Source organism: Falco cherrug, chromosome 1 (genome assembly GCF_023634085.1).
Source record: "Falco cherrug isolate bFalChe1 chromosome 1, bFalChe1.pri, whole genome shotgun sequence".
NCBI lineage: Eukaryota > Metazoa > Chordata > Aves > Falconiformes > Falconidae > Falco > Falco cherrug.
In genome coordinates, this window is record NC_073697.1 from 48,184,187 (window position 1) to 48,209,469 (window position 25,283).

At 40.4% G+C, this 25,283-nt stretch overlaps 1 protein-coding gene across 3 annotated transcripts in view; it reads left to right on the forward strand.

Annotated features, from left to right (window-relative positions):
* The first annotated feature begins 1,381 nt into the window (after positions 1-1,381).
* FAM193A (family with sequence similarity 193 member A) overlaps positions 1,382-25,283 on the forward strand; it is a 90,405-nt gene continuing 66,503 nt past the window's right edge. For 2 of the 3 annotated variants that reach the window (XM_055708172.1, XM_055708187.1), the window contains exon 1: positions 1,383-1,905. In XM_055708172.1, coding sequence (XP_055564147.1) covers positions 1,633-1,905 — 273 coding nt within the window. In that variant the 5' untranslated portion in view covers positions 1,383-1,632. Of the gene's footprint in view, positions 1,906-25,283 lie in introns of all 3 variants that reach the window. The other variant, XM_055708179.1, reaches the window with a different exon arrangement.

Genomic DNA, 25,283 nt, shown 5'->3' on the forward strand with positions numbered 1-25,283 from the left:
CTCTGCCACTACTATTTGCTGTTTCTATTTGCTGTTTATGCTGTGCTATGTGTCCTCCTGAGCACTGAGTGCATTTAAGAGGACTAGGGCCCTGCCCCAAAAAACTCACTATTTACTTGACCACATAATGAACAAACATGTTCTCCTGGTTTAACAGCTGCCCATGTGTACATGCAAAGCTCTTCCACATGTTAACAAGGCAAACTAAGCCTGGAACAGCTTCAACATGGATGGTAGCTTCTACTGGAGCTGCCAACCACTCATCAGGACACAGTGAAATTAGTGCTGCCTTCCCTTTCTCTCCCCGAATTCCCGAGCTGTCTTTTCTGTGACCTTTTAAGCACGTACAGTCATTGGAAAAAGAAAGGCAAACGTGCTGGTGCCCCTGAACTATGCTCTGACCCCACCACCACTACCACACAACGCCATCAAAATCTCAATGCTGCAGTAAGATTTATGCTGCCATAAGTTATCACTGGGTTTAACATGCTCATAGCTATTATTTTTACATCATGCTGCCCCATCACGTCAAAGCCCAGCACTGTAGCATTCCATCTTTCCTGGGGCCCTATGCATGATGGAGTGTTGTGGAGAATGGCCCAGGGATTCAATGGTGATCGAGGCAGCGGCCTGCAACCTGCCGGCAGGTGACGGTGGCAGAAGCGGCATGCCAGCCATGGCTAACGGCAGCCTACAGCGGCGCCTGCTTTGGCCTAAGCTGGAGGCCGGCACCTCAGGTGCGAGGAGAGCATGTGGCTGAGGCCCACCGGCCTGGGGGCGCCTCAGGCGGAGCAGGGAGAGGTGTAACCTCCAGCTTCTGCCGGCCCTGCCCGGGATGTGGGGAGGGTGGGCTTTGTGGGGTGCTGAGGGCCGCGGTAGGGGGACAGAGCCCCCACAAAGCCGGTGGCCCTAAGCACCACGCGACGCTAAAGCGGTTGCCCACCGAAGAGCTGTGTTCCGGCAGCGCGCCGGGCAGGCTGCGGCCCCTTCCGCGGGGGCGCGCCCATCCGCTAGCTCTGAGGGAACGCGGCACTTGGCACCACGGCCCCTACGGGAGACATGGGGAGCTGCGGCCCCTTTAAGGCGCGGGGTCGCGCGTCACGTGGTGCTCGCCGGCTCCCGGGCGGCGGTGTAGTCCCTTGACCGGGGTGGCAACGTCGGCCGGCGGGGCTAACGGCGGCGGGGAGGACTACAGCTCCCAGCGAGCACCGCGGGGACGGATGAGCTCACCGGCCGCGCCCAGGCGGGTCTCGCAGTGCACGCCGGGAGTCGTAGTCCAACGTTGCCCTGAGGCGGGCTGCGCGGCGGCGCGGGAACTACGTATCCCGGCGTGCCTCGCGGGGCTGGTTCCCGTCAGCGCAAGGGGGAGCCCCCCGACGTAAAGGGGGATCACTTTCCCCTTGTGTCCGCCATATTGGACGGTAACTCTGGTCAGCGGCGCTGGGGCCGAGGGAGTCCCCGTTGCCGTGACAGTCGGTGCGCTCAGCTCCTCGGCGCCCGGGGTGGCCCGTGCCCCGGCCCTGCCCGTCCCCTCCGCTCCCGGGCGCTCGCGGCGGCCCTGCGCCCCTTCCCCTCCTCCTCCTTCTCCTCCTCCCCCCCGCTCCCTCCTCCCTTGCCCGGGTGTCAGGCGCGATGAGTCCGGCCGACGCCAAGCGCGGAGCCAAGCGGCGGAAGAACAAGCGGGGCGGCGGCCTCAGCAGCACCGGCGGGCCGGGACCCAGCGGCGGCGGCGGCGCCGGCGGCCTGGGCAAAGCCGGGGCGGCGGCGGGAGCGGCCCCTTTGCGGGCTGCGACCCAGGCGGCCGCCGCCTCTCCGAGCGCGGTGGGCGGCCTGCTGACAGCGCCGGCGGCGGCCGCCGGCAACGGAGCCTTGGGCGGCGCCGGGGCCGCGGCGGGACACAGCGAGGTGAGGGGGGGCCCGAGGCGGGCGGCGGTGACATCCCGCTGCGGCGGGTCCGGCACACACCCACGCGGGCGGCGCTGGCGGCCGGGGGGGTTCGCCGCGCCATCCGCCCTCCCCGCCTGCCCCCTTCGGCGGGTGCGGGCCCTGAGGCCTCGGCGGGGCGGGGGTGGCGGGTGCTGGGCCTCTGCCAGCGGCGGGGGGCCGCGGCGCTGCCCTGGGTGGCGGGGCGCTGGGACTGGGCAGTGGCCCCGGCTCCCCACCCTTTGTGGGGGAAGGGCAACGCCGGCTGCTCGGGGCCGGGGCGTCCTGGGGTTTCTCCTGAAATCCCGGCAGGAGCCAGCTCCGGGGTCCCCACTGGCGGGGGTCTTCGGCTCGGACCCCACCTTAGTGGAGGAGCTGTAAGTAATAGGCCTTGAAAATGAGAAAATATACCATTGTGTATGGTTTTTTTCCCGTTGATGTTGGAGCCCTTTTTGCAGCGGGCAACTTCATTAAAGCACAGGAGGTTCATTGTAGCTTGGGCTGTGGTTTGCACTCTGGTGCCTCTGAATAATATAGATCTGTTACGTTATTCTCTAATACGGGAAAATTTACTGGGAACAGATTGCGTGGTTTATTTGGTCTTTTTTCAGGAAAAATTGCTCAAGGATTAGGCCTTTAGAAAGGTATCCTTCTGGCTTAAGTGGCAAAAGAGGAAATAAGTTACGTTCCTTTCTCTCATGAAGGTTCCCCCCAATTTTTTGTTATCTACGCTAAGCTTGCATTTAGGTATCATATTTACAAAAGCATTTCCTGCTGACAGCGTCTTCAGATTTCCATGTGTATGTCATACAGCCTGCTCTGTTTCCTCTCTCTCCCCCATAAACTTGTTGTACACGTGAGGGGGAAATAGAAGAAATGGCTTTTGTGATGTAGGGTGTCTGAAACACCATGATGTAACAAATGGGGGTTTTGTTCTCCACATGACTTTATGCCCATCTATTTTGCTAGGTCAACAAGCGTTTTAATGATTGTTTTTAATTCTACCCCACTCCCCTTTAAAACTTGTCTTTCTGCACACTCAGAGTTGGTTATCCAAAATCCACAGTGCTTTAGATTAACCGTTTCTGTATGTCTGACCTAATCTGGTGCTTATTTCAGGCATAATTTCCTTTTGGGACAGTAGCCCTTATATGATTTATGTGCATAATGAAGAAGAAGAAGAATGATGTGCATAATGGTAAAGAGGGGTGCAAGTTTTATTTGTAACTTTGCAAGTCATCACTAAGCTCTGTTCTAGTTAAACCTCTGGCAGGAAGATGCATCTTGTTTTGTTTTGTATCTGAAATTGTAAGCTCTTCCAGGTACAGGTTCCTAGGTATTGTTGGAATAAGCGTGATAATGCCAAGGGAAATAAAACAAGAAGTGGAGCAATATGCAGAATGGGACATAGATGTTCAAATAGCAAAGGCTCCGCTATTCCCTGAATATTTTGATGTCAGTATCTTGTGGTTATATGTAGCCTAGGACTAGATTAGGTTCTAACCTAATCATACTGTATCTGATCTTTTTCTGAAATTTGTCTGAAAAGGGTGACATCACTGCTAGTCTTCCTACTTCACGTTTCTTCTTTCTTTCAGATTAGGTAGTTCCTAATAAAATTTCTCAGTCTTCAGGAGTCTTTGCTTGGAAAGTATAAGTCATTTCTTCAAAATTAAATACAGTATTTCAGCACTAAATTTACGGGAAAATAATTGTGTTACATGTACTGATAACTTATTCATACCCTTATAAGTATGCACAACTTGTTACTTTGTATTTGTAACTTTGTCTTGATGGATCTTTTCTGCTTGTACTTTTAGATGTGTATACAATTTGTGAAAAGTTTCCATTTCACTTAAGTGATTCTGAAGACTGATGGCCAAGCAAGGAATTAAGAAGTCTGTTAAATAGTTCAGTTAAGCAAAAATAAACCTGTAACACAAACCTTAATTAATCAAAAAGCATCTTAGAATTAGATTTTGAGGATAGATAAATCCCTGTGCTCAGGTTCTGAAGGGTAAATGCATATACTCTGTAATACTCCTTTAAAGTTGGTGTTACTTCCTCGATACTGGTTTCAGTGACCTTTTTCTTGACGTTTTCAATACCTTTCCGATGGTGATGACTTAAAAGTTAACTGACAGTCTTGCTTCAAAGATGAAAGGAAAGATGAAATCTTAAAGCATCATTACATGACTATCACTTATGTGAAAAAGTAATCTCCTTAATGATTAATAATTTGCTGGTTAAGGGTACATGTTCAAGACTTCATTCTTTGAGTGAAAGACTAGCATATGTTGTTTCTGGATGAAGCTGAGAAAGAAAACTGTATTTTACATGACTGATCACTTACAAATTAGATACAGTGCTTTGGCTGGATGGAGAGTAAGCAATGCACTAATAGCTGTAAGGTAGTAACCAGAGTTGCTTTACTTTCATCTTACACTGAATATTGTAAAATTTCTGCTAGTGGTTAAGAGAAATCATCAGCCAATTCTCTGCTGGACAAACTTTAATGTGGAATCTCTGAAAATATATAAAGCATTAAAGCCCCCAGAATTTGCTGCACAGCATGATGTTTTTTACTTGTTAGCATCCTTTCTATTTCCTGCTTTTGTCACTTCCTTGGTTTTAGGGCATCCATTCTGGATGTGGTACGCACATCCTTCTACTAATGTTCTATTAGATGCTTCTTCCAAAACTTTTCTGAAATAGTGTGAAACATGGCATTTAAGGAATAATCCCTGTGTGCACTGCATTTTTGTGTGTCAATGATTGTTCAGAATGAGATACAATTTCAGCATGCTTTCTAAAACAGGTTGAACGGAGTTTTAAAATGGCTATATTTACAGTTGAAACTAAAAGCACGTGTTGTGCCATTATTGAAATTCTAGCTAAGCCTGTTAGAGCTAACAAATATATTTTAATTGAGGTTTTTGTACATCTTATCTGGAGAGGTTTTTTTTAAGACTGTAGGGTAAATTCTGCATTAGAGTATGTGCTGAGTCTTGTTCTGGGATGCAGGTGGGCACCTCCTAATGGAATCTTCCTGGAAGCTACATTGCCCCATGCACATGCTTTATGGCATCCAAATTCATCCTCTCTAGTATTGTCAGATGTTTTGGAATGATAGTGAAATTAAGGATGGTTTGGCAGTGTTTCAGTGCAAGGGAGTATCTCAGTTTTGGAAACCTGTAACTGTTGATTTTACCTGGAATCTCAAACAAAATCATTTTGTTGTGTGGTGCTGCTGCAGGACTTCCCCAGCAGTAATGTTTTTTCCTTACAGAACTATTTACAGCAATGTTACGGAGTGAGGAGTCAACTATCCTATAAACAACAGTAATTGGTAACCAGAAAATAAAATAAATACTTTGAAGTTTAATGTATATATTTAAAGAAATAGATTTTGCTTTCTGTTGGGTTTTTTAGTGGTTTTTTTGTGTTTTGTTTTGTTTTTTTTAATTCAGTAATGCATTGCATCAGGCCTTCATAATTTGATCCTATAAATTTTTGACTACGGTTGGATTCTTGATGCTATGAGATGCATTTGATTATCTGTATCAACCACTGCATAACTCGGATATGCTGTAGTAAAATGGGCTGTTCCTTAGTATGTGCAGGTACTTTGAAGAGTTGTATGTCAGTGGCTGATCAGCTACAGGAGCATTTTTTGTTACAGACCAGACTGATCTTATGTTATTAAGGGGAATAATTTAATAGCCATTTTACAATTCTCTCACTTGCATTTTTCAAAGTATTTTTTATTTGTCGAGTGTAGTTATATATTGTCGTCTTATGTTTGAGAGCTGTCTGGTTTAGGATTTCCATAAAATATTTCACTGGACTAATCTGTTACTATGAGATACTGCTTTTTAAATAGAGATTCTATACATATCAGACAATATATTGCCACCTTTTAGACCAGTTTTTTCAACAGCTTCATAGTTCATGGCATTTCACTGCTATCTGAACTTGATTTGTTGTGTGAGATTTTTCCCTTTTCTCTCTTCCCCCTCCATGATTCAAACAGTCAAAAGAAATAGTATACAAAAGAGGAGCTTTGTCAGGAACTCGGAAGTTCAGCAAATAGCTAGCTTTTGTACTTTTATGTAGGACCTCCTCCTCTCCGAAAGCAAACTTACTTTGGCCAGTTTTTATCAAAGCTCAGGTAAACTAGATAATTTCCAATAAAGAGAATAGTACTGTAACGTCTACTCTTCAGGCTGAGGAAGCAGGGACTTCTAAACGCTGATAACACTTACTCAGTGAAAAGTAAGTCTTTTTAAGTCTTGTAGCATATTTGTTCCTCTGACTAAATGCAGTTCACTCTCTTTTTTTTGAAATAGACATGTAGTCCCTACCCTGAAGAGCTTATCTCTGCTTAGTTTTTTAAATAAAAGGAGATGCAACAGAATGGAATGAAACTATTAGCATTGCGTTTAGGTGGTACGGTTGAGCTAACTTGCTAATTTAGAAAGAGAATCTATTGTGATTTAAGTGATTCTAACTAGAACATTTCAAACTTTAAAACAAGCTGAACATTTGCATACCATTCACATTTTTAAGTGAATAGATCTGAGAGCACAGGCACACGTATTAGTGGTTCTTTCAGATCTTATAATACTGCCCCTGGGAAGTGTGTGCCTGTGTGTACCCATGACCTTAATGTATATCCAGTCTGAGTGCTCCATTTCTTCCCCACCTCCTGCACCTGCTATATCATGGTCAACTGATAATGAGAATAATCAGTTGTGAATTGTTAAATGAAACATGTGGAAAGGATGTCTGAAAAAAACGGCATCTGGTTCAGCAGTGTCTAATCTGTACTTGTACTAGCTCAGTATTCTCTTGTGGCTTTGTTATGAGACAGTTGATGCAGGGTGTGAAGGCAAATGGTTTGCTCCCTCTGCCCCCCCCCCCCCCCCCCCCCCTTACTGTATTGCTTGCAAAACGGTTGAGAGATTGAGAGAGAAGCCTTTTACTCTTAAGAAAAACATAGTGGCTCCTTTCCCTTCCAAACTTTCGTTTCTTGACTGTGAAAACAAAACATTATTGATTTAATTTGGAACTGGATTAATATGAAAAGTTAGTTCTGAAATAGGTGTGTATTGATAGAATATTCAGGGTTCTTGTCTACAGGTTTTTTTGGTCCCAATTAGTACCTGAAGCATCATTTAGGTATTTAATACCACATTATTTCGTTGGTTATGGCATGCATCCTTTTGTAGTGGTATCCCATCTTGAAAGGATCTGAGGGCTCCCTTCTCCTTTACAGTCTTTGTAAAGAAGGGATCCAGGCTTACGCTCATCTCCTTGGCTGGCAAGGCATGCTTAGTGGCTGTGGAAAATCAGTTTGGTGGTGTTGGGTGCATACAAGAATAATGCTTAGTCCCTGATGTATGTGTAGCAGGGGTGGTCCTTAACAAATACAGGTCTGCTGAAGATGTGTTGTGGAGATGTGATTAGGAGGAATAACTAGGAAATAAAGTTGCTTTGATTAGGATGTATGGGGCTTCATGGATGTGCTAGGCAGTGTTCCAGGTTTATATGGATTTAGGTAATCAAAGAAGATACAATATTTGTTGGGGCTCCTTTACTGGTGTGAAAGGAGGTCATATATCCTTTTCTATGAAGATAATGAAAACAGTTTCCACATTTTCCTTTCTTGTGGTGACGTATTTTTTTAATAACAACTGAGGTAGCTTTGGACTGCTCTGTTGTGAGAAAGAGTATTCCATGTGTGAAATTTTCCCAGGAAATTAAACAGAAGGAAAAATTTGAATCAAATGGATAGAAGAATGCTGCAGTTGAGTTCTCTTTCTCTGCTGCTATCTTAATCTGCAAGTTCCAAATTTATTATGCTGCAAATGAAGAGTTCAACTGCGAAATGATGTTTATGATGCTGCTTTTAAAGTCATTACGGGAACTGCCCAAACTGAGGCTTGTCTGAGAATGTAACAAAACAAGTATGCCATTGTTTTTTTTGACAAGAGAATTCTTAATTTTTATATTGTAAAAATTCAACACAGCCTGTGACGCTATTGACCTTCACCTCCTAGCCATGTAAGGAACACACCAGAAACAGTATTAAAGATAGGTCTGAGCAACGTAGCAATTATCTTGGAGTATGGATTTTCTTTTTTATATCTTTTCTATATAAAATTTATATATATATATATATAAATGTACACCTGCTTTAGTGGTGCTGAAGCTAGCTTGAGCATTGTTTTACAAAGTGGATTTTAGGGGAAGAATGAATGGGTTTGCCTGCAAGCCTGTCTGAGGCTGTTGAACTGAAGCTGTTCATGTTGGACCAGTGATAGTGCTGGAGAAAAACTTTCTTGGAGTGTGAACTTTAACCAGGATCTTAAATAATCAACTTACCTTCCATTGCACAAGCCACAAATGTAGTTCTCTATCTCAAAATTCCTAGTTATGACAGAACATACTCAGGCATCTGAGAGGGAGGCACTGCTGTTCTGCATCACTCTGTAGACGGGTCATCTCTCTCCACTCTTTATTAAATGAAGCCTTGAGGGACTTGGGTACAAGCTGGGTGCCAAAGTTGGATGGTATGAAAAATCTCTGTAGGAGGCCATGCTTAGCCTCTAGTTGCCTATTCTGTTATGACTTCTTTCAAAGAGGAAAAAAAAAAAAAGTTGGAGCTCAAAAGGGTTGAGATAAGTGACCCCCTAGGTCATTTCTTAAAACTGAAAGAACAGCTTTGCTTGTTTATAGGGAGGAAACAAAAGATTAACTCCACTATGCATTTCTCAGAAGAAAAGCTCTGGGTACTTCCATGAAATATTGCTATGCATAGTCTTTTCTCAGGCCTGGAGAAATAAAATGAAAGTTTGCAAATGCCTCCGTAGTTTTACTTATGGTGGAATGTCATGAACTTAAGTTATTGTGTACAGTAGAACTTTACAATAGTCCTCCTTTTTAACATGTTGAGCTGGTTTGCAGTAGCTTTGTCAAGTGTTTACTTCTGAAGGAACCTGAAAAACATGAGACCACAATCATCCAGGTAAATAAGTTTGTACAGGGTTACAGAAGTCATTGTTTTGAAGTCCAGAGCTTTGGACTGCCTTGATCTAGATTAGACTTGCCATGGCATCTGGGCTTTAAGGCTTCTCTTACGGTCTCATCTTCTACTCGTCTTAGAACGTGGCTGTGGGAGGTGAATTGCTGGTGGTGCAGGATGGGCTGGGAGCCCTGTGCCGCAGTAGGCAGCTAGGACTAATTTCTGGGAGTGTGCATGGATGGCAATTGCTCTTAGAAAAAGCTGCTGGATTATTTTTTTTTTAACTGCTTTGGCAGCAGTTCAGTGGTCTGTGTTGAGCTGCGAACAGATGGAGGATGTGATCAGCTGTTGGGGCAGTGTTTGTAGCCTCTAAATAGCTGTTCCTTGTCTTCTCCAGGGAAAGGTAGCAGGCTAGATAGAAGTGTCCGGCTGGCAGCCCAGGGGACATCACTGTTCTAGATCTAAATTTTCAGATGCCCATCTTTATTCTAGATACTAATTATGCCTATGCTATCAAAAGTGTTAGCTTAGTCATGGCTTGCATTGCAATGTCAGCTTTGCTCACTTTGATCCATAAGTCAGTTGTTGCTCTTTTTGGAAACAACAAATTCTCTGCTTAAAAGTTAAAGCAAAACGAAACAGTGAGGAAAATGGGGCAGTGGTTGGTTTATATCCCACATCTGTGAACATGTTGATGAGGTAAGCTTTCTAGAGATTGTATACAAATATATGCATTGCTAGCATATAAAACTCTAGTGATTAATATCTGTTTATTAAATATATGTGGTTTATATGTTAGCTACTTAATTAAATCCAGTAGTTGTGTAAAAAAATAAAAATGTCAAGGGCTCCATGAACCCATAACTATCTTTAATTTTCTGAATTAGGAATTTAAACACTGTCAACTTTTAAGTCTGGCCTAAGGCTTTTATTACCTAGACTTCTATGGGCAACAGTGAAATAATTGATAGTTATTTTTGTGTAGTTTTCTTTTTTCCCCTCCCACTTAAGGTCTCTCCTCCGTTAGGAAATCTAAAAGCTGAGCAGAAGAAACTCCTGAAATTATTCCCCAAAGAGGGTATTGGAGAGTGAAGGGTAGAGTAGTACACATGTTCCTCTACAGCATCGGAAGCTGAAGGAGATGTACAGTAATGGGTATCTCATTTCGTTATAACACTCAGAAAGCTATTGGGAGGAGTGGGAAGGGGGAGAACGCGTATGGCATGTTGTGTTAGGAACATCCATCTCCCAAGACAGCTTTCATCTAAAACTGGTCATCTAAGCTAATATATGATCTGGATTCATGGTCATAATCTGCCTTTTAGGTGGACTTAGCACAGCTGTGTGCTAACATGGCTGTCTAGCTTCTGCCAGAGCTGGTGCATAATAACTCGGAGTTAGTGTTGAGCTGTATCCATCAAACATTCTTTATGCACCACCACCAGCTATTTAGGAGCTATAAGCCTGATGTTTGCCCACTAGACCAACATCTGAGCAAGACCCTGAAACAGCACCTGGATATACTTCGTATGTAGCAAAATACTGCTTTCTCAGGGAGTGGCCTTTTTTGGTCTATTTTTATTGTCCCCCTGTGTCAGAAGAAACAGGTGGCAGTTACAGATCTGGTAAGTTAAGAGAAATCTGGGATTGGTGAATGAGGATGGGGTCTTTGGAAGGATCGAATAAGACTAAAGTGGCTTTTTCTTTCCTCTTGGATGATGTAGGAGGTGAGTTAATGTGAATGAGGAGAGAAAGAGCTGTAAAAGAGCAGGCATTATTGATGTTATGTGAAATGTGCTTAGCCTTCTGAAATGGGCAAGTGAGTTCATGGAAGAAACACTCTTGAACATACTAATTGAGAATTACATTATATAACCTTTCTTTTTCTTAACTTTACTAATAAGTTTTGGTCATGTCCTTATAACAAATACAATATTTATATACAATACAAATGATAAATTATTATTATATATAATTATAAATTATAAATTATTATGTATAATTATATATTATATATTATATATATTCTACACAAATTATAAATTATGTATAATTATATACAAATATATAAATGCAATATTTATATACAATATAATATAATGAAATATTATAGTATTATAATATATAATACTGTAGGTTTTATAACAGACACTGAAAACTATAGGTTTTCAGTTATGTAGTGACATCTAAAATAAACTTAATTATATCAGCATTGTGAAGTGAGGAAAAGAAAAGAAGGCTGTGGATTGAATCCTACTCCTGGAAGAAGTCTATTAATGCAAGCCATGACTCTTCAGAATTTATGTATGTGTTTATTAGGGCATATCTCATTGTGGGTAGTGCTGAGATTTGATGGAAACTGTATTAAATTCAACGTACGCATAATGTTCTGCAAAGTGCTATAAGGCTCTACCTTGACTCCTGTTCTGCTTTAAGGTCTGGGCTGTCAGACTGCATCAGTGACAGCTCTTTACAAACAAAAGTGGCTTTAGACAGGGGTGCTGGACTTGAATGCACTCTGCCACCTGCTTCTTCTCTTTGAGGCTTTTTTCAAAGAGAAAGAGCTAGTGCAAACAGCTGTATGTTGATGTGGCTGGAGTCAGTGTGCTGACTGTGGGCACTGCAAACTTTTGGATTTTTTTCTGTGTTTTGGGATGAAAGTAATAGATTATTTTTTTGAGAGCCAAAGCTTGTTTTCTGGTTTTGTTTGGTTTGGGTTTTTTTTCCCGTATATGCAGAAGTAGTAGCTTTAGCTCTCAGAGCAGAACTCTTCCAAAGCTGGGAAGGTGGTGCTACCATTGAATTGTACACAACAGTAGCAGCTGTTTTCTATACTGTGGGTTTTTTTCCATTGATGTATGTGCAACAAAGTGTGATTTAGAAATACCTTTCTTGAGTTCATGTGTTTTCTCATAGGCAGACTTTGGTTAGTTTGTGGGTATTATGAGAAGTTATGGAACCCCTTACAAATTCTATAAGCATGTTAAGCCCAATGTTTCAGACTTGTTGTAGGGAGTGTTTCAGAGATGGATGTGAGGCTCTGAATTTGGATAACACTAATGTTGATGCGAGCCCAGAGACACTTTCATGGACAGATGTGTGAGTGAGAATGTGTGTGTGCATGCTCATACATGTGTGCGCATGTATCTAAACTTTTTAAAACACTGTATTTTTGAATGTGGGTTAATGTGAGGTTGCTGTGGAAGTGTAGGCATGAAGTATGTATGCATGTACTTTTTTTTTTATTAGAACATGTACATATGTGTTAGGGCTGCTGATGTGCAAAGAAGTGCCTGAGTAAATGTTTAAAGGTTCTTCACCACACTGGGTCTCATAGTGAAGCCAGTCATTGGGAACAGAAGAGTTTGCCTTAAAAAGCAGTCCTGAGCCACAGTACAGTTTCGCCAGCCTTTAATGTTTAATTGGTGTGGAGTTAATGACCAAAAGATTTCTTAATTGCCATAATGCTTCCAGGCTGCTTATCTTCAATAAGCTGCTGCCACAGCAGATGGCAAGTTAGTGGTTTAACTGAGGTTCGCTAGAAGTTTTTCCCCACTTCATTTTAATGGCCATAACTTATCTATGCGGCAATAGATAATGTGCAGTTGAAACCCAAGTCTTTGCTGGCATAGGCTTAAGATGAATTAAAGTTTTATTTTGTCACTCAGCAAGAGATAGAACACTCCTTTACTGTCAGAAGAAACTTTGCAGTTTTATCTGTGTGATCGTCTTTATTTTATCTTTACCTTTTCCTGGCTACTCCCAAGATTCATCTCCACTGTAGTGTCATTCTCCGCTTCTTTTCAGGGAGCCTGCAGGGGATTGTACTGGTGTCTGCTGTGATTTGAGACAGCTTGCAGCAGCAGCCTGAAGCTGACTGGTTGGTTGTTTTTTTTGTTAGTGTCATAACTAGCTAAGAGTCTGAACCACAGGAATAAAAGTGGACAAAATTAAGCGTCCATAACTTTCAGATATACTTTGCTTTAAAAAAAAGATTCTTATGTTTTCAGTGGAAAAAAATTATGTGGTTTTTTTCTGTCCTGAAATCAGGCTACCATACTTGTACAGTATTCTCCACTAGCTATATGTTTGAAACCTTACGTAGGACGAACAACAACTTTATACTGAGGAGCATTGCATCGTAACTAAGTTATTAGTTATTATTCGGTATTTTCGGAGGTGTTGTTGTTGTTGACCTAAATTACTGGTTTTCAGAATTATGGGGACATCATGACACTTATTTGTGCATACTTTGAATATTTATTTAACCTGCTTGTTGCATGTTTTTTAAACTTGGTCTTATGTCTTCATAATAAGAATGAAGAGGAATATTCTTTTGTCAATACTTACAGTAATTCTGAGCCTGTATTTTCATTTATAATCAGCTGAAAAATCCAGTGACAATTTAAGATTTAAGGGATTGTTTTGGTCCCCAGGAATTTGTTAAAACATTACTAGTAATGGCCTGTGGGATTTGATTCCTTAAGTACAAGTAGAGCTTTTGAATAGAAGTCTGAATGTGTGCTTGCCTTTTGTGGCTTTTGACTAAGGACGTAGAAATGAGTATGTGTCTAAATGTGAAGCCAGTTCTGAAACAAACTCAGGAGTCAGTGGGTTGTACCTCATGATGTTACCTGTTGGTGAGATTGGCTCATCCTTTCAGTCAATGAGGTACTTCTGATGATTTGACAGCAAAGCTGCAAAAGTCTATGGTAGTCCCTGTCTGGTCTCTGTTAAAGTCTAGAGGATCCTAACTAGTGTTAAACCTCTGTACTGAAGATGCTAAAAAAATCCATTGAAGAAAGTTACTCCCAAGCCTGTTAATATTTATGATAATCCTGATAAAGTTGACATGCCCTATCATTAGCTTTTTTCATGAAGTGTTAGCTTGGTGAAATGGCTGATATATAGTGTGGAATGTTATAATGCAAGGGTACTTGAGGTATTGCCCTAATGGAAATAAAATAAATCCCAAATATTTTGTGCTTTTACATTGTAATTGTTTTCCAAACTTAGGGACGAATGATTCTGATGAGAGAAGAATTTTCCATGGTTTCTTTGTGATTCATGCATTTCCTTTTTTTTTTTTTTTTTCTTATAGCAGGAAGTTAGTCTTCACTGTTTTGTTTTGCTTGCATTGTCCTATCTCTGATGCTTCTGCTACAAATATATTCTTATGTGTAGTTTGCTTGAGTAATTTCACTTCTGAAGTTAAATGCAAAGCTTGTTTCTATTAACTCATGATCAGCAGAAGTTGGTGCAATGGACTCTGCCTTTATTGATGCTTTTGAGGTTTTATGTTTATGACTACTAAATTTTTAGTGTCCTTACTCTTTTACGCTAGAATGGATGTTTTGTAGAGGGGCTGTCCATTACATTAGAGGGTTTGGATAAGTATAGGAATTATCTATTAATAAGTGTTAGTACATGGTCAGGGAGGTGTTATGTCTGATGATTATTTCTCTTGTAGGTGTCTCTGCTTAGTGGGGTTTACTGGGGTTTAGTGGAGCATGAATCCCTTTCGTTAAATCCTGAGAGGATCACTGGAAGATGTCTTTTTGGCACCTGTTGTGTCTGCACCTTCAGTAGTTTGTTGTTATTCTGCCTTTCCTCTTAAGCAAAATTTGATCAATGCTAGTGAGCAGTGAGGATGACAGTAGCTCCTCTTCCTGGAAAGCCAGACGTCCTGATCTAGTTGGCCTACTTTTAAAGGAAATTACATTGGATAGGCTTAAAACTTCCCTATAATGCCAGAAAATGGTGGTGGGGAAGGCATAAAGGGTAAGTAACTGTGTCCCACTGTTACTGTGTGGGTATATCCTTCTAATCAGGCTGTCTCTTTTTTTTTGTGTGTCTTCCTAATCACTTTTACTTGTATGTTCATGAGAGAAAGCAAAGCATGCATTTGCATAACCGGTGAGCGGGCACTGAGCCCCCAGGCAGAGCACAGGCATGTATCAGGAGCTGGTAGACCAGGGAACTTGAGCTTTGTGGCTCTGTTTTTACCTTTTGTGAATCATCTTAGGCAGACTCTACTGATTAGAGAGCTTTTTATCTTCTTTTGAAATATTGAAGGACAACAGTATTGGTATTTATCAGCCTTGATATGTATTAAAAGGTGAATGATTTGTCTGAAAAATACAATTTTATTTAATTTTTTTGTTTGTTTTTGTAATTGCACTATAGGAAGCAGACATAAATCCAAGCAACCATCTTTTAGAGTACTGCTTCTCACAGCACTTATTTGGCTATGCTTGCTTAACCTTTTAAATCTCTTGCTAGCCAAGTAGCCAGACTTGCTGCTAGTCTGAAATAGCAAAATGCTTTGCTAAAATCTTACTGAAAGACCTGTCTTAAATTTCTTTCTGTTAGAAAGGTATCTTTGCTGAATAGACCATGGTTCTTGGGGGTGGGTTTGGTGGTCTTTCTTGTTAAAGAGCCCATTAGAACCTGATGTTTTGTTCTTGTGAAGGTACTTGTTTATAGTAACAGAATTACCCTTCAACTTCCTTTTTCATAATCAAAACTCATTAAACTCAATTATTCAAGTGTGTGTGCTGGCTCTCATGTAGTTTTATGGTTCCTTCTGCAATTTTCAAACTACCTCCTAAAGTTTAATACCAGAGCTGAATGTAATATTCCAGAGTTTCTTATGAATGCTATAAAATCTTGACTTCAAGTTTCATTCCATCCTTGTTTTTATCTCATTCATTTGTCTGTCTTCTGGCCAGTGGAGATAGTGCTGATTATATTTCTTGTCACTTGTTTGTCTAACCTGCTTTTAAAGTGACCTTGTGGATGGGAGACTGCCAGACCTTGCCAAGCAGCCTATCTTTGTCCTTACGCCGTTACATAGAAATCTGCCTTGCTGCAATTCAAACATTTTATCGCTTGTTCTGTTTGCTGTGGAGAACTGACTTTTCCTCTCCTCAGTGTTCTGATCTGTAAGCTTAGTGCCCCCAATTCTTTCAGCGTTTCCTGGCAGGTAATATTGTCTACACCTGGTAGTTGTTCTCTTGTGCCTTTACTCCAGCTGTTCATGTCTGGTTTGAAGACCTGTGTTCAGAATGAGTTGCAATTGTCCCTCTGAGATTTACCAGAGCAGTATTACGTGGAAGGATTATGTCATGTGTCACATAAGCTATACATCCCAAGGTGGCATTAGCTTTTTTCCAACAGTCTGACCTTGTTGACTTCTCTTCTGCATATAGTCAGTCAGCTGTGCCTGTTTGGAAATTCGTGGTAGTTCTATCAAGATCCTGCTTTTTAGTTTGACTATGAGAACATCTCAGTAATTAAGACTGTCACAAACATTAATCAAGTAAATCATGACATGTATTCTTTCTTCCCTGTCTAACTGTCACAGAAGGCAGTTGTACTTGTTTGACATGTCTTGTTTTTGACAAAACCAAGGTGGCTGTTCCTCCTTTACATATACTACCTAAGTGCTTAAAAAGACTTGTTTGAATATATTTGACTTAAGTTCTCTGGGACTGAAGAGATGCCAGTATTATTCCTCAAGTGTTTTTGCCCTTCACCTTTCTTTTTTTTCTCCCTCAGTTGTGTTTGTTGTTGTTGTTTGTTTATGAATTTTTTTTAGGTATGACATTTATTTGCTTTAAAGAAAGGGTTTATATAGTTCAGCTTTTTCTAAGCTTCTGATATCTCAGACATCCTCCACAAGTTTTCAGAGATGGGATTATTGATTTTGAGGTGGCTCAGATGATTTCCTGAGCAAATTGGTTGAATGTTATAAAATCTAACTAAATTAGAAAAAAAATATGACTATTTCCAGTAATAGGCCACCTCTGAGGGGGTATTTTTACTCATTTATTTGTGCTGATTATGCTAGTCACCTGCTTGTAGTTGTTTTCTTTAGTGAGGACTTGTTCTTCATTAATCTGTTTTCCCTCTTCATTCAGTAATGGACAAATTCTCTTGGTAGTAGTAGTGTACTGGTAGAACGATTTCTTAGTAGCCTCAAGCTATTTTGTGCCTTTAGCCTTTTTAATTTGTCCCCTGTATTCTTTTGCCATTGTTATGCTTATTATTCCCTTTCTGTGTGCTTTTTCTGAATCATTATTCTCTTGCAATGTTTGCTGTTCTCTTGCTGTGCTTTATTTTCTTGAATTTGTATCTATTGTGTCACTGGAGAATTAGCTCTTCCTTGCCTTTGACTCGCCTTCTGTGAGCTCTTATTTAGTGATGTTAAATCTTGTGTTTTGCTGTTCTGTCTTCCTTTCCCTCTTCAGTAACCATTGACTTGATGGTTCACTTCCAATAAAAATCTCTCATTGTTTACTGTCAACCACTTCTTTCTTGCTGGCTACAACTAAGGGAAGAGTCTCTGGTTGCTGTTTTAAAAAAGCAGGTTCCTTGAACTCTCACTGGAGTTCTGCAGTGTTCTGTTCCCAGTAGGTGCTTAGGTTCTTAGTATCTCCTTGTAACGGTAAGACCTATGCTTTTGTTACCTTTTCTGAGCAGGCTTGAGAGTGATCGTGTCTGTCCTCCATTTTTTTATGGTCTGTAGTAAGCTTGCAACGTGATAGCACTCATGTGGTTTTTTACTTTTATGATTTCTAGACTTCCAAGATACCTCCCTCTGCATTTGTGATGCTTGTATCCTTTAAGTATAGGGCATAAACCACTGCTGGGCGCTTGAATTTGTTTGTTTGGTTTGTTTGTTTTCCTATGAACTGACTATATCCTCTTTCTGTTAGTATTCCGGCTGGGTATGGACTCTTAGGGAGTAGATCATAGTCTTGATGATGTTCAGAGAGTTCTAGCTCCTTTTTGTATGCTTCATACATTAGTATCCATACCTCTAAGATTGATGAATTGGCTGCTTGTTTTTGATAAACTTTGCGTGAATAATTACTTGTTCTTAGGCTCTTGTTCAGGTTGTTCTACTACATTATCTTTGGACTCTTGATGCTAGCGTAAAATATTCTTTACTCAAGTTAACAGGAAGAGCTTCTTTTGTGTGTTAATTCCTTGAGATCTTCTACATTCTCATGTACCAGCACATGGAACCCCCATCACATGATCAGAGCAGCCAAAGCTGTCCTCTGATAGCATTTACAAAAGTGGGGTTGTCTGCAGGATGAGTTTGTTCCTGACAGTGTTAGGATAGGGAAGGCTGATGGGGAGCTTCTTACTCATTCTTGGTCGTTGTTAGCAGTATAACTAGTACCAGTGTTGATAAGCAGCCATGAACTGATACCAACAGTGGTTGGTGTGAGGGATGAATGCTGAACAGCTTTCTGCAACACCTTTGAGGTGTTGCATATCTGCCTGTTGGTTAGACCTGATATACGTGGTTTCTGCTCCTCGTAAGAGTTGTTCCAGACAACCATTTTGATTTTCTTGGGTCTGAAGAAGGCAGACAACAACTGGGTCAGTACGCAGTCCTAGATGGTGTGTGCAGACACCTTGTTCTCTATGACTTTTTCTCTGATAAAACTGTTTAGCTCCTTTGTCTTTGGCAGTCTCTTCATAGGTTGCCTGAAAGACCTCACAATCACAGATGTTTCAGCTGCCTCCTACATCTCCTTAACACCCCACCCCCAAACCAAAACCCACACCCAAACCCCCCAGACCACTTTATAAGACAATCTGTAATGACGAATGTACTGCACTGGATTTTTTTCCTTGTTATCTTCTTCAGTGTAGGAAATATAAGCAACTCTTCCTACAAATCCAGCAAGGACTTCAGTTTGGTTTCGTATCTGAATGTAGCCCTTACATCTTTGGGTCAGGGAACATATGAGATGAGAGTTTTGGAGATGCCACTTTTTTGTTCCAGGTACGTATGTTGGCATCATGGTTGGCTTCCTGCTATTGGCACCCCTACCTTTGGTGATGGGTAGCTGAATATGCTCCCTGAACTCTCAGATCTCAGCTTTTTAAGTTGCAGCAGTAAATCAAATGCTTGGGTCAAAGGACTTTAAGCTTTACATGTTTCCTCAGTTAATTCAGTAAATTTCTGGTCCCTGCCGTAGTGGTAGTTGAAGCACACCATGTGTTAGGTTTCAGTAGTATATTTCATGTGGCTATAACAAATTTAGGATGTGATGTGATGTATGCATGAATGGTGAACATCTACAGCTGGGCAATTAGGGAATAATGAAGTACAAGGACTGAGGTAGTCCGCTATGTATGTTAGCGTAACGTGTTTTTATTAACTTTGTAGTGATTTGTTCGAAACATAACCTTTGAATGCAGTTCTGATGCTGCATCTCTTCCTGTAATTTTGCTGATTGCTCTTAATTCTAGCTGTTGATCTAGGACTCTGATTCTCATTGATGCTGTTTTTTGCAGAATTGAAGGGGCTTAGAATTATTTCTCTCCCTTGTATTTTCTCTGTCATGTCTGAATACAGCGTATACAATTTGCCTGGCCGTCTTGTTTCTCTGTTATGGCAAAAACATGGCTAGTTTTTGAAATTGTATTTGGTGGATCTTCCTGAAAATGCTCTCTCCCATTCATGGTTTTACTTAATATTTTAGGAGATTTTGCTGTCAAGAGTGTGCATGCTTAACCCTTTACCAGTTACCAGGTGAGGTCATTTTCTTCTAAAATAATTCCTGGAGTAGAGCATTTATGGCTGTATCATGGAAGCTACATAATCAAGTAGTTAATTCCTAGATGTTGTTCTATGCGCCTTTAAACTTGCCTTTGTATGAATGCTTCTTACTGTTCATAGGGAAAGTGCTGGCACTTCTTGGGTTTTTTTGTTCTTTTGCATAATTGTGTTCATTTTACGTATTTCTGTTCAGGGCTGAACTATAAACAACAGATTAAATCTCGAACAACTCTCTATTAGAGAAAAAAATAATATATAAAAGCATGGTAATTAACTGTCAGGGCTAGTTGAGACTACTTGGCAGGATTTTAACTACCTGCTCAGAACACTTTTGACTGTTCTACTGGGGAAAAGAAATGCTTGAATCATCTTTGTTATTAGACTTTTGTTGTGTGTGTTTTTTGGTGTGTGTTTTTGTGTTGTTGTGTTGTTGTTGTTGGGTTTTTTTTTTTTTTTTGTAGCACATATGGCTGTATGATTGCTGGAAAAATGTTGAACATTTTTTTAGTAGAGGAAAGGCAGGATCCTGGTAGGAGGTGGATTGGCTCTGTTCTGCTGTGTCGTATTTGGCTACAGTGAAGGGAAATAATACATGTGGGGTATGGGCTCCTAAAGAGTTTGTGATGTGTGTAATTAAACCAAAATCTCCTTCCCTCCCCTTGTCCCCTGGAGAGCCTGGGTTCTTGGTAGCTCCACATCTGGGTATTACAGGCCCAGGTCTCTTTTTGCTCAAGTTTCAGTTTGTCTGCATTTAAGTTAGTTTTATTTTGTACACCTGCTCCCATTTCATTTGTCAGCTAGGGAATAGCATTTAATGCTGTGCATAAAACTCTTTAAATATAATTAATTACTAAACTTCAACAGTAAAAGTCATGATTTCCTCTTCCTCTTTCCCTTATGGCTTAATATTAAATTTGATTTTAATTTGGTTTCAGGTTTTCAAGTTTGCTTTATCTTGCAGATTGTACATAGCTTTATACAAAACTTGAAATGCTAAATTTTTGTCGTTTTTATTTTAAATGCAGCGTTAGGAGATATGTAACAGCCTTATAAGAACTACTGTAGGCAGATTTCCCTTCATGTTCCTTGCCACAAATAGAACTTAAAAAAAGGCACAGGCAGCTTATCTATTACAATTGGATTGCAGGTATATTTGGGCAACTGCAAAGCTTTTTCATGTGAATGGTGATAAAAATGTGAAGGGATCTGGGCAGCCTTTTAGGTACTGTCTATCTGTAGAAATACTGTAAAATGTCTTTCATAAACTATTCCACTTCATTTGAAATAGATCTTCACTATCCCTATCTTCAGTTCTGCTTCACATCCTTCATGCTGTGACTGATAGTATTTTACTTCAGTTGGAATGTATTCCAGGACATTTTACTCTGGTTTCACTGTCCTCAGTTTAATTCTTGTCTTCCATCTATCCCCATTGCACTGACAGAGGCACCTTCATTGCTTAGCTAAGCTAAATGAACCAGCCTCTTGCTGGGCTGTCACCATGTCTATTCCAATTAGTAATTTCTTGAAGGTGGTTGACTAAATGAGCTTTCTTCCACAGGCTGCAAAGCAGCACTAATAATTTCCAGTGTCTCTTGAAAAGAGCGTGATGCATCTTGGAATCCTGTTTGATTTTCATGGTCTTACGGATGAGCATAAGCCATGGGTATAACCAAATCCTTCTCCCCATTCACTTCCAAATTGTGATAGAGAATTAACCTCAGAAGGTTGCAAATATAGCACAAGACACTTGTCAGTGTCTCTGACTTTTTTGAAATGTTCCCTTAAGATGTGAAATTTCTTGATTTAAGGCTAGGAATTGAAAAAATCTGACAGCTGAAAATGTAAACTATGAATAATTATTTGAATAAGATGAAAGGGATGAAGTTAGAGAATTATCAGTAAAAATCATTTAATAGACGTGCACAGTGATACTTAAAATATGTTATTAGAAATTGATTATTTTTTTCAATTTGCATGCAGTATCTCAGATCAGTGCAATGCAAAATACAAAGAAGATAAGGATATTAATTGCTGCTGGCTTTAATCTGAATAAATAGTCTTATTTAGCCAAGTAATTGGTTGCACAGGTATAGGCGTACTGTAGTTTCTTGGTTACACACAACTTAAGAGCTGAGTGCCTCGTACTTTATTATAGTTGTTTGGCTTTTGTTCTGTTTAAAAACTTTTCGTTGAGAAGAATGAAGGTACAAGAAAGATGAGCACAAGTTCTGTGTCATGGTTTGCAGCCTTTTGACTTGTCCAAAATGTAGGGCTTTGATTCTTCCTGTCTTCACAGTGTCTTTGCTGAAGTGTTACTGTTCTAGTATACAAAGTAAGTTTTAAGGGAAGAAGTTAAGATGAGGTTTAGTATAGAAATACTACAACTTACCTTCCTCCCTTAAACTTAAACATAGATACATTTTTAAAAATATTTTTAATGGCTCAACCCAATGTTTTGTTTTGTTCTGGAGGTAAATTTTTCCTCTATTTGTGATGCCGTGAGGAAATGGCTCATCAGCTGAAGCTGCCAATTTGTGCAAATAGTGGTGCTGTAGTTAACAGTGAAGTTTGACAGTTAGATGAAAGTGCAGTTTTAAGCTTCTATTCTGTGCCCCCCTCGCACCTGCTCAAGGGCCGTATCTTTCATTTATTGCAATACAGTGTGAATTTCAGTATGGTAGATGGTATATATTTTTCTAGTATGTGTTCATAGATTTAAGCATGGTATAAATTGTGATTCTGATACTTCTAGTTCTTTGTAAGATGAGACAGATGGTTTTAGGTTCAGAGGAAGATAAAATGAGAAGATGGGACTTGCAGTCATAGGCATTTTTCACGGCATCAGGGATCCGTTGCTTTCTCCTGTAGCAATCCTTCTCTGCTGGAAGGCAATTAACCATTAACCACCAGAGACTTCAGTCAGTGCAGGTTTGCTATGATATTAATAACTGTTGCTTGGAAGCGTACATTTTCCTTGAGAATGAATATTTGCAGGGCCATGGGGATGGTTGGGGAGTTTTATCTTCAGGGCTGGGGTAGCATTGCGTCTGGGTTTACTGCTTTTGAACAAGTAAGGGTGACTTCAGCTTGTTAGCTCTGTGAATGCAGTAGGAGCATTTTTGTTCCCAGATAATGTGGATCTTCCAGATTTTTGTCCCAGAAAACCTTCGGTTACTAATTGTAAAAGGGTATATTGTTAATGGGTTGCAGAGAACTGTGGTAATGCTGTTAACTTTTTTGTGTTGGCTTGGAAGGAAACATGAAATTTTGTTCATAAAGCTTCCAGAGGATGTAATGACTTGGGAAGGGATAATAAGAGCTCTCGGCTGATTGTGGAAAACCAGTATTTGTTCCTATGCTACAAACAAACGGTATTCAGGCAAGCATTGCCAAATTCCATGTGATTTACCTAGCTAGATAGATTAACCTTCAGTGGCTGTGCTGATGGCCTATGCCTAGCTGCACAATATTTTGTGTACTAAAAAAAGACTTAACCTGGTCCTTGAATCTATTCACAGTGGCATGTAATGGAGTAACAGAGAAGTTATTTGGTATCCAGTGGGGATTTCTTGCTGCATACCAGTTCCTGTGGCCACCTTGTAGGAAGGATCACGCTAATTTGTTCCTGACTTCCAAGGGGCCCGTTTTCTAACTCTTTCTGGTTTCTCAGAAGGTAACAGATAAATGGTTCATCAGATGGAAGCATCTGAATACACAACAGAAGAAAACTGATGATCAAGAAGGAAAAAAAAAATATTGCTAATTGATTCTGAACCCAGGTGATTTCTGTTTTAGATTATTTGCTACTTGCAGTCTTTAAATAGGGCTTATACTAGATCATATCTTCTGGAAAAAACAACCAAATAGGAATTAATTCAGGAAGGTCTTTGGCCTTTGCTAATAAAGATTTTATGAGATCATGTGTCAGGCAGCACTTAGATAATTTTCTTAAGTACAACTTATGTAGGTTTGGTTTTAGCGGTGGAATTCAACTTAGAGCATCTGCAAAGCACAGCACGACTTCTGATAGGGTCTGGACACTTAGTTCTATAAAACAACATTTTTTCCTTTTTTTTTTTTTTTTTTTTTTTTTTGTCCTTGGGATATTATTTGATAGTGATTAGTTGTCCCATCAGACCTTAAAAAAAAGAAAAAGGCTGGGGGGTTTATTACAGTGGTTGAGGTAGGAATGAATATACCCATCTGTAAGTTTCATGGAATGAATAGTCTAAGTCTGTAGTATTCAATTTAACATCCAAGGAAGTAAGTTATCCTTGTTTAATAAAACAAAAGAGATAAAGTTTAAGTATAGCCTGGCTTTAACTTCCAGTTAAAAAACTAAGTGATTATAAATCAATCTGTCTTGTAACAGCATACAGATCGGAGTTTCATCTTCTTAATTCTGGTTTATGAACCCTTCTTAGTTCCTGTAGAGATTGTAGCATATTTTTGTGTGTGCGAACATTTTCATATTGTGGCACTACAATCTGTGAACTACTCATTTCCTAACAGGTGCTCATTTCTTGAAGGATGTATTCTAAGATTCAGCTGAAAGAAGAATTGAGTGTTCTATTGAAGAACGTGTGGGAGGAAGGGCATGGAATATAGATGTTGCTTCCTTAAAATTCATTACAGAATAATAATATCTGTGTTCTTTTGAAAGTACTACTTCAAGTTGGCTGAGATACTACTGAAAAAAACTTTCCTAGGATAATTTCAGGCCCCTTTATTTGCAGTGTAGCTCATTTCTTTTAAGTTGGCTGTGTTTGAGTGTAGCTTTTTATCAATCAAGGTTTCATGGGTTTGTGAATTTAAGTAGCTGTTTAGACTTCTGTCTACTCCGGTTACTGTGCTAGAGTAGAATTGTTAAATCTTGGCTCTGAGGACCCAAAAGAAAATAAGATGCAGCAGGTAAATAATCGGTTCTGTGTAAATCTACCGGAAGTGTTGCTTTTACCTGCATTCAGAGGACCTGCGTCCTTAAACAACTGGAAGTAGAAAGAAGGCTGGTTTTATTCCTATTCTGCATTGTTCACTGCTCTTATTTCCTTCCTCCCTGCTCTGTTTTTAGGCTTTTGTATGTGTCTGGTCATACTGTGATTATGTATACTTTTGCACTGACTTTTTAAAGCTATGTATGGGATTCAGCAGATGCTAACAGTACCAGCAGTTTTCCATACAGTGCTGAGGGGGGAGAAATGCCTTTAACTTTGTCCAACTACTAATATTATGCCTTAAGTTGAAAATCAGGGCTGTATACAGGTGACTTACCCCCTCCTCCCCCTCCCCCTGTGATGAGCCTGTAAATAGTTAAAACTTATAAAAATTTTTGGCACAAGGTCTTGTTGGCCAAGTAACTTAGACTTGAGTTTTATTTAGTAGGAGGTGGTAGAGGCTTTTCATTTTGGTTCTGGTTTAGGGTGTCTCCCAAAATGGGCGAGATGGGGACAGCCTTCTCACCTACCCCCAACCCCTTCCTCTTAACTCATAACTTTTGCTAAACCAGAAAGTACTGATCTTTTTGAGTAAGTCCAGTGTATCTGTGCTACTCATACTTTTTATAATTCCTCTCCCTAGATAGAAAACCTGTAATGATAAAGGCTTCAACTGGAATAAGTATTTCCTTTCAAATAATTTTAGTTTATGCTGAAAACTCCTTTGATGTTTTGACTTAGTATCAAAGGTCCTAAAGGACTTCACTGCTGGGAAAGAAGCAAATGAGGTTTGGGGTATGGTGAGAAGAAT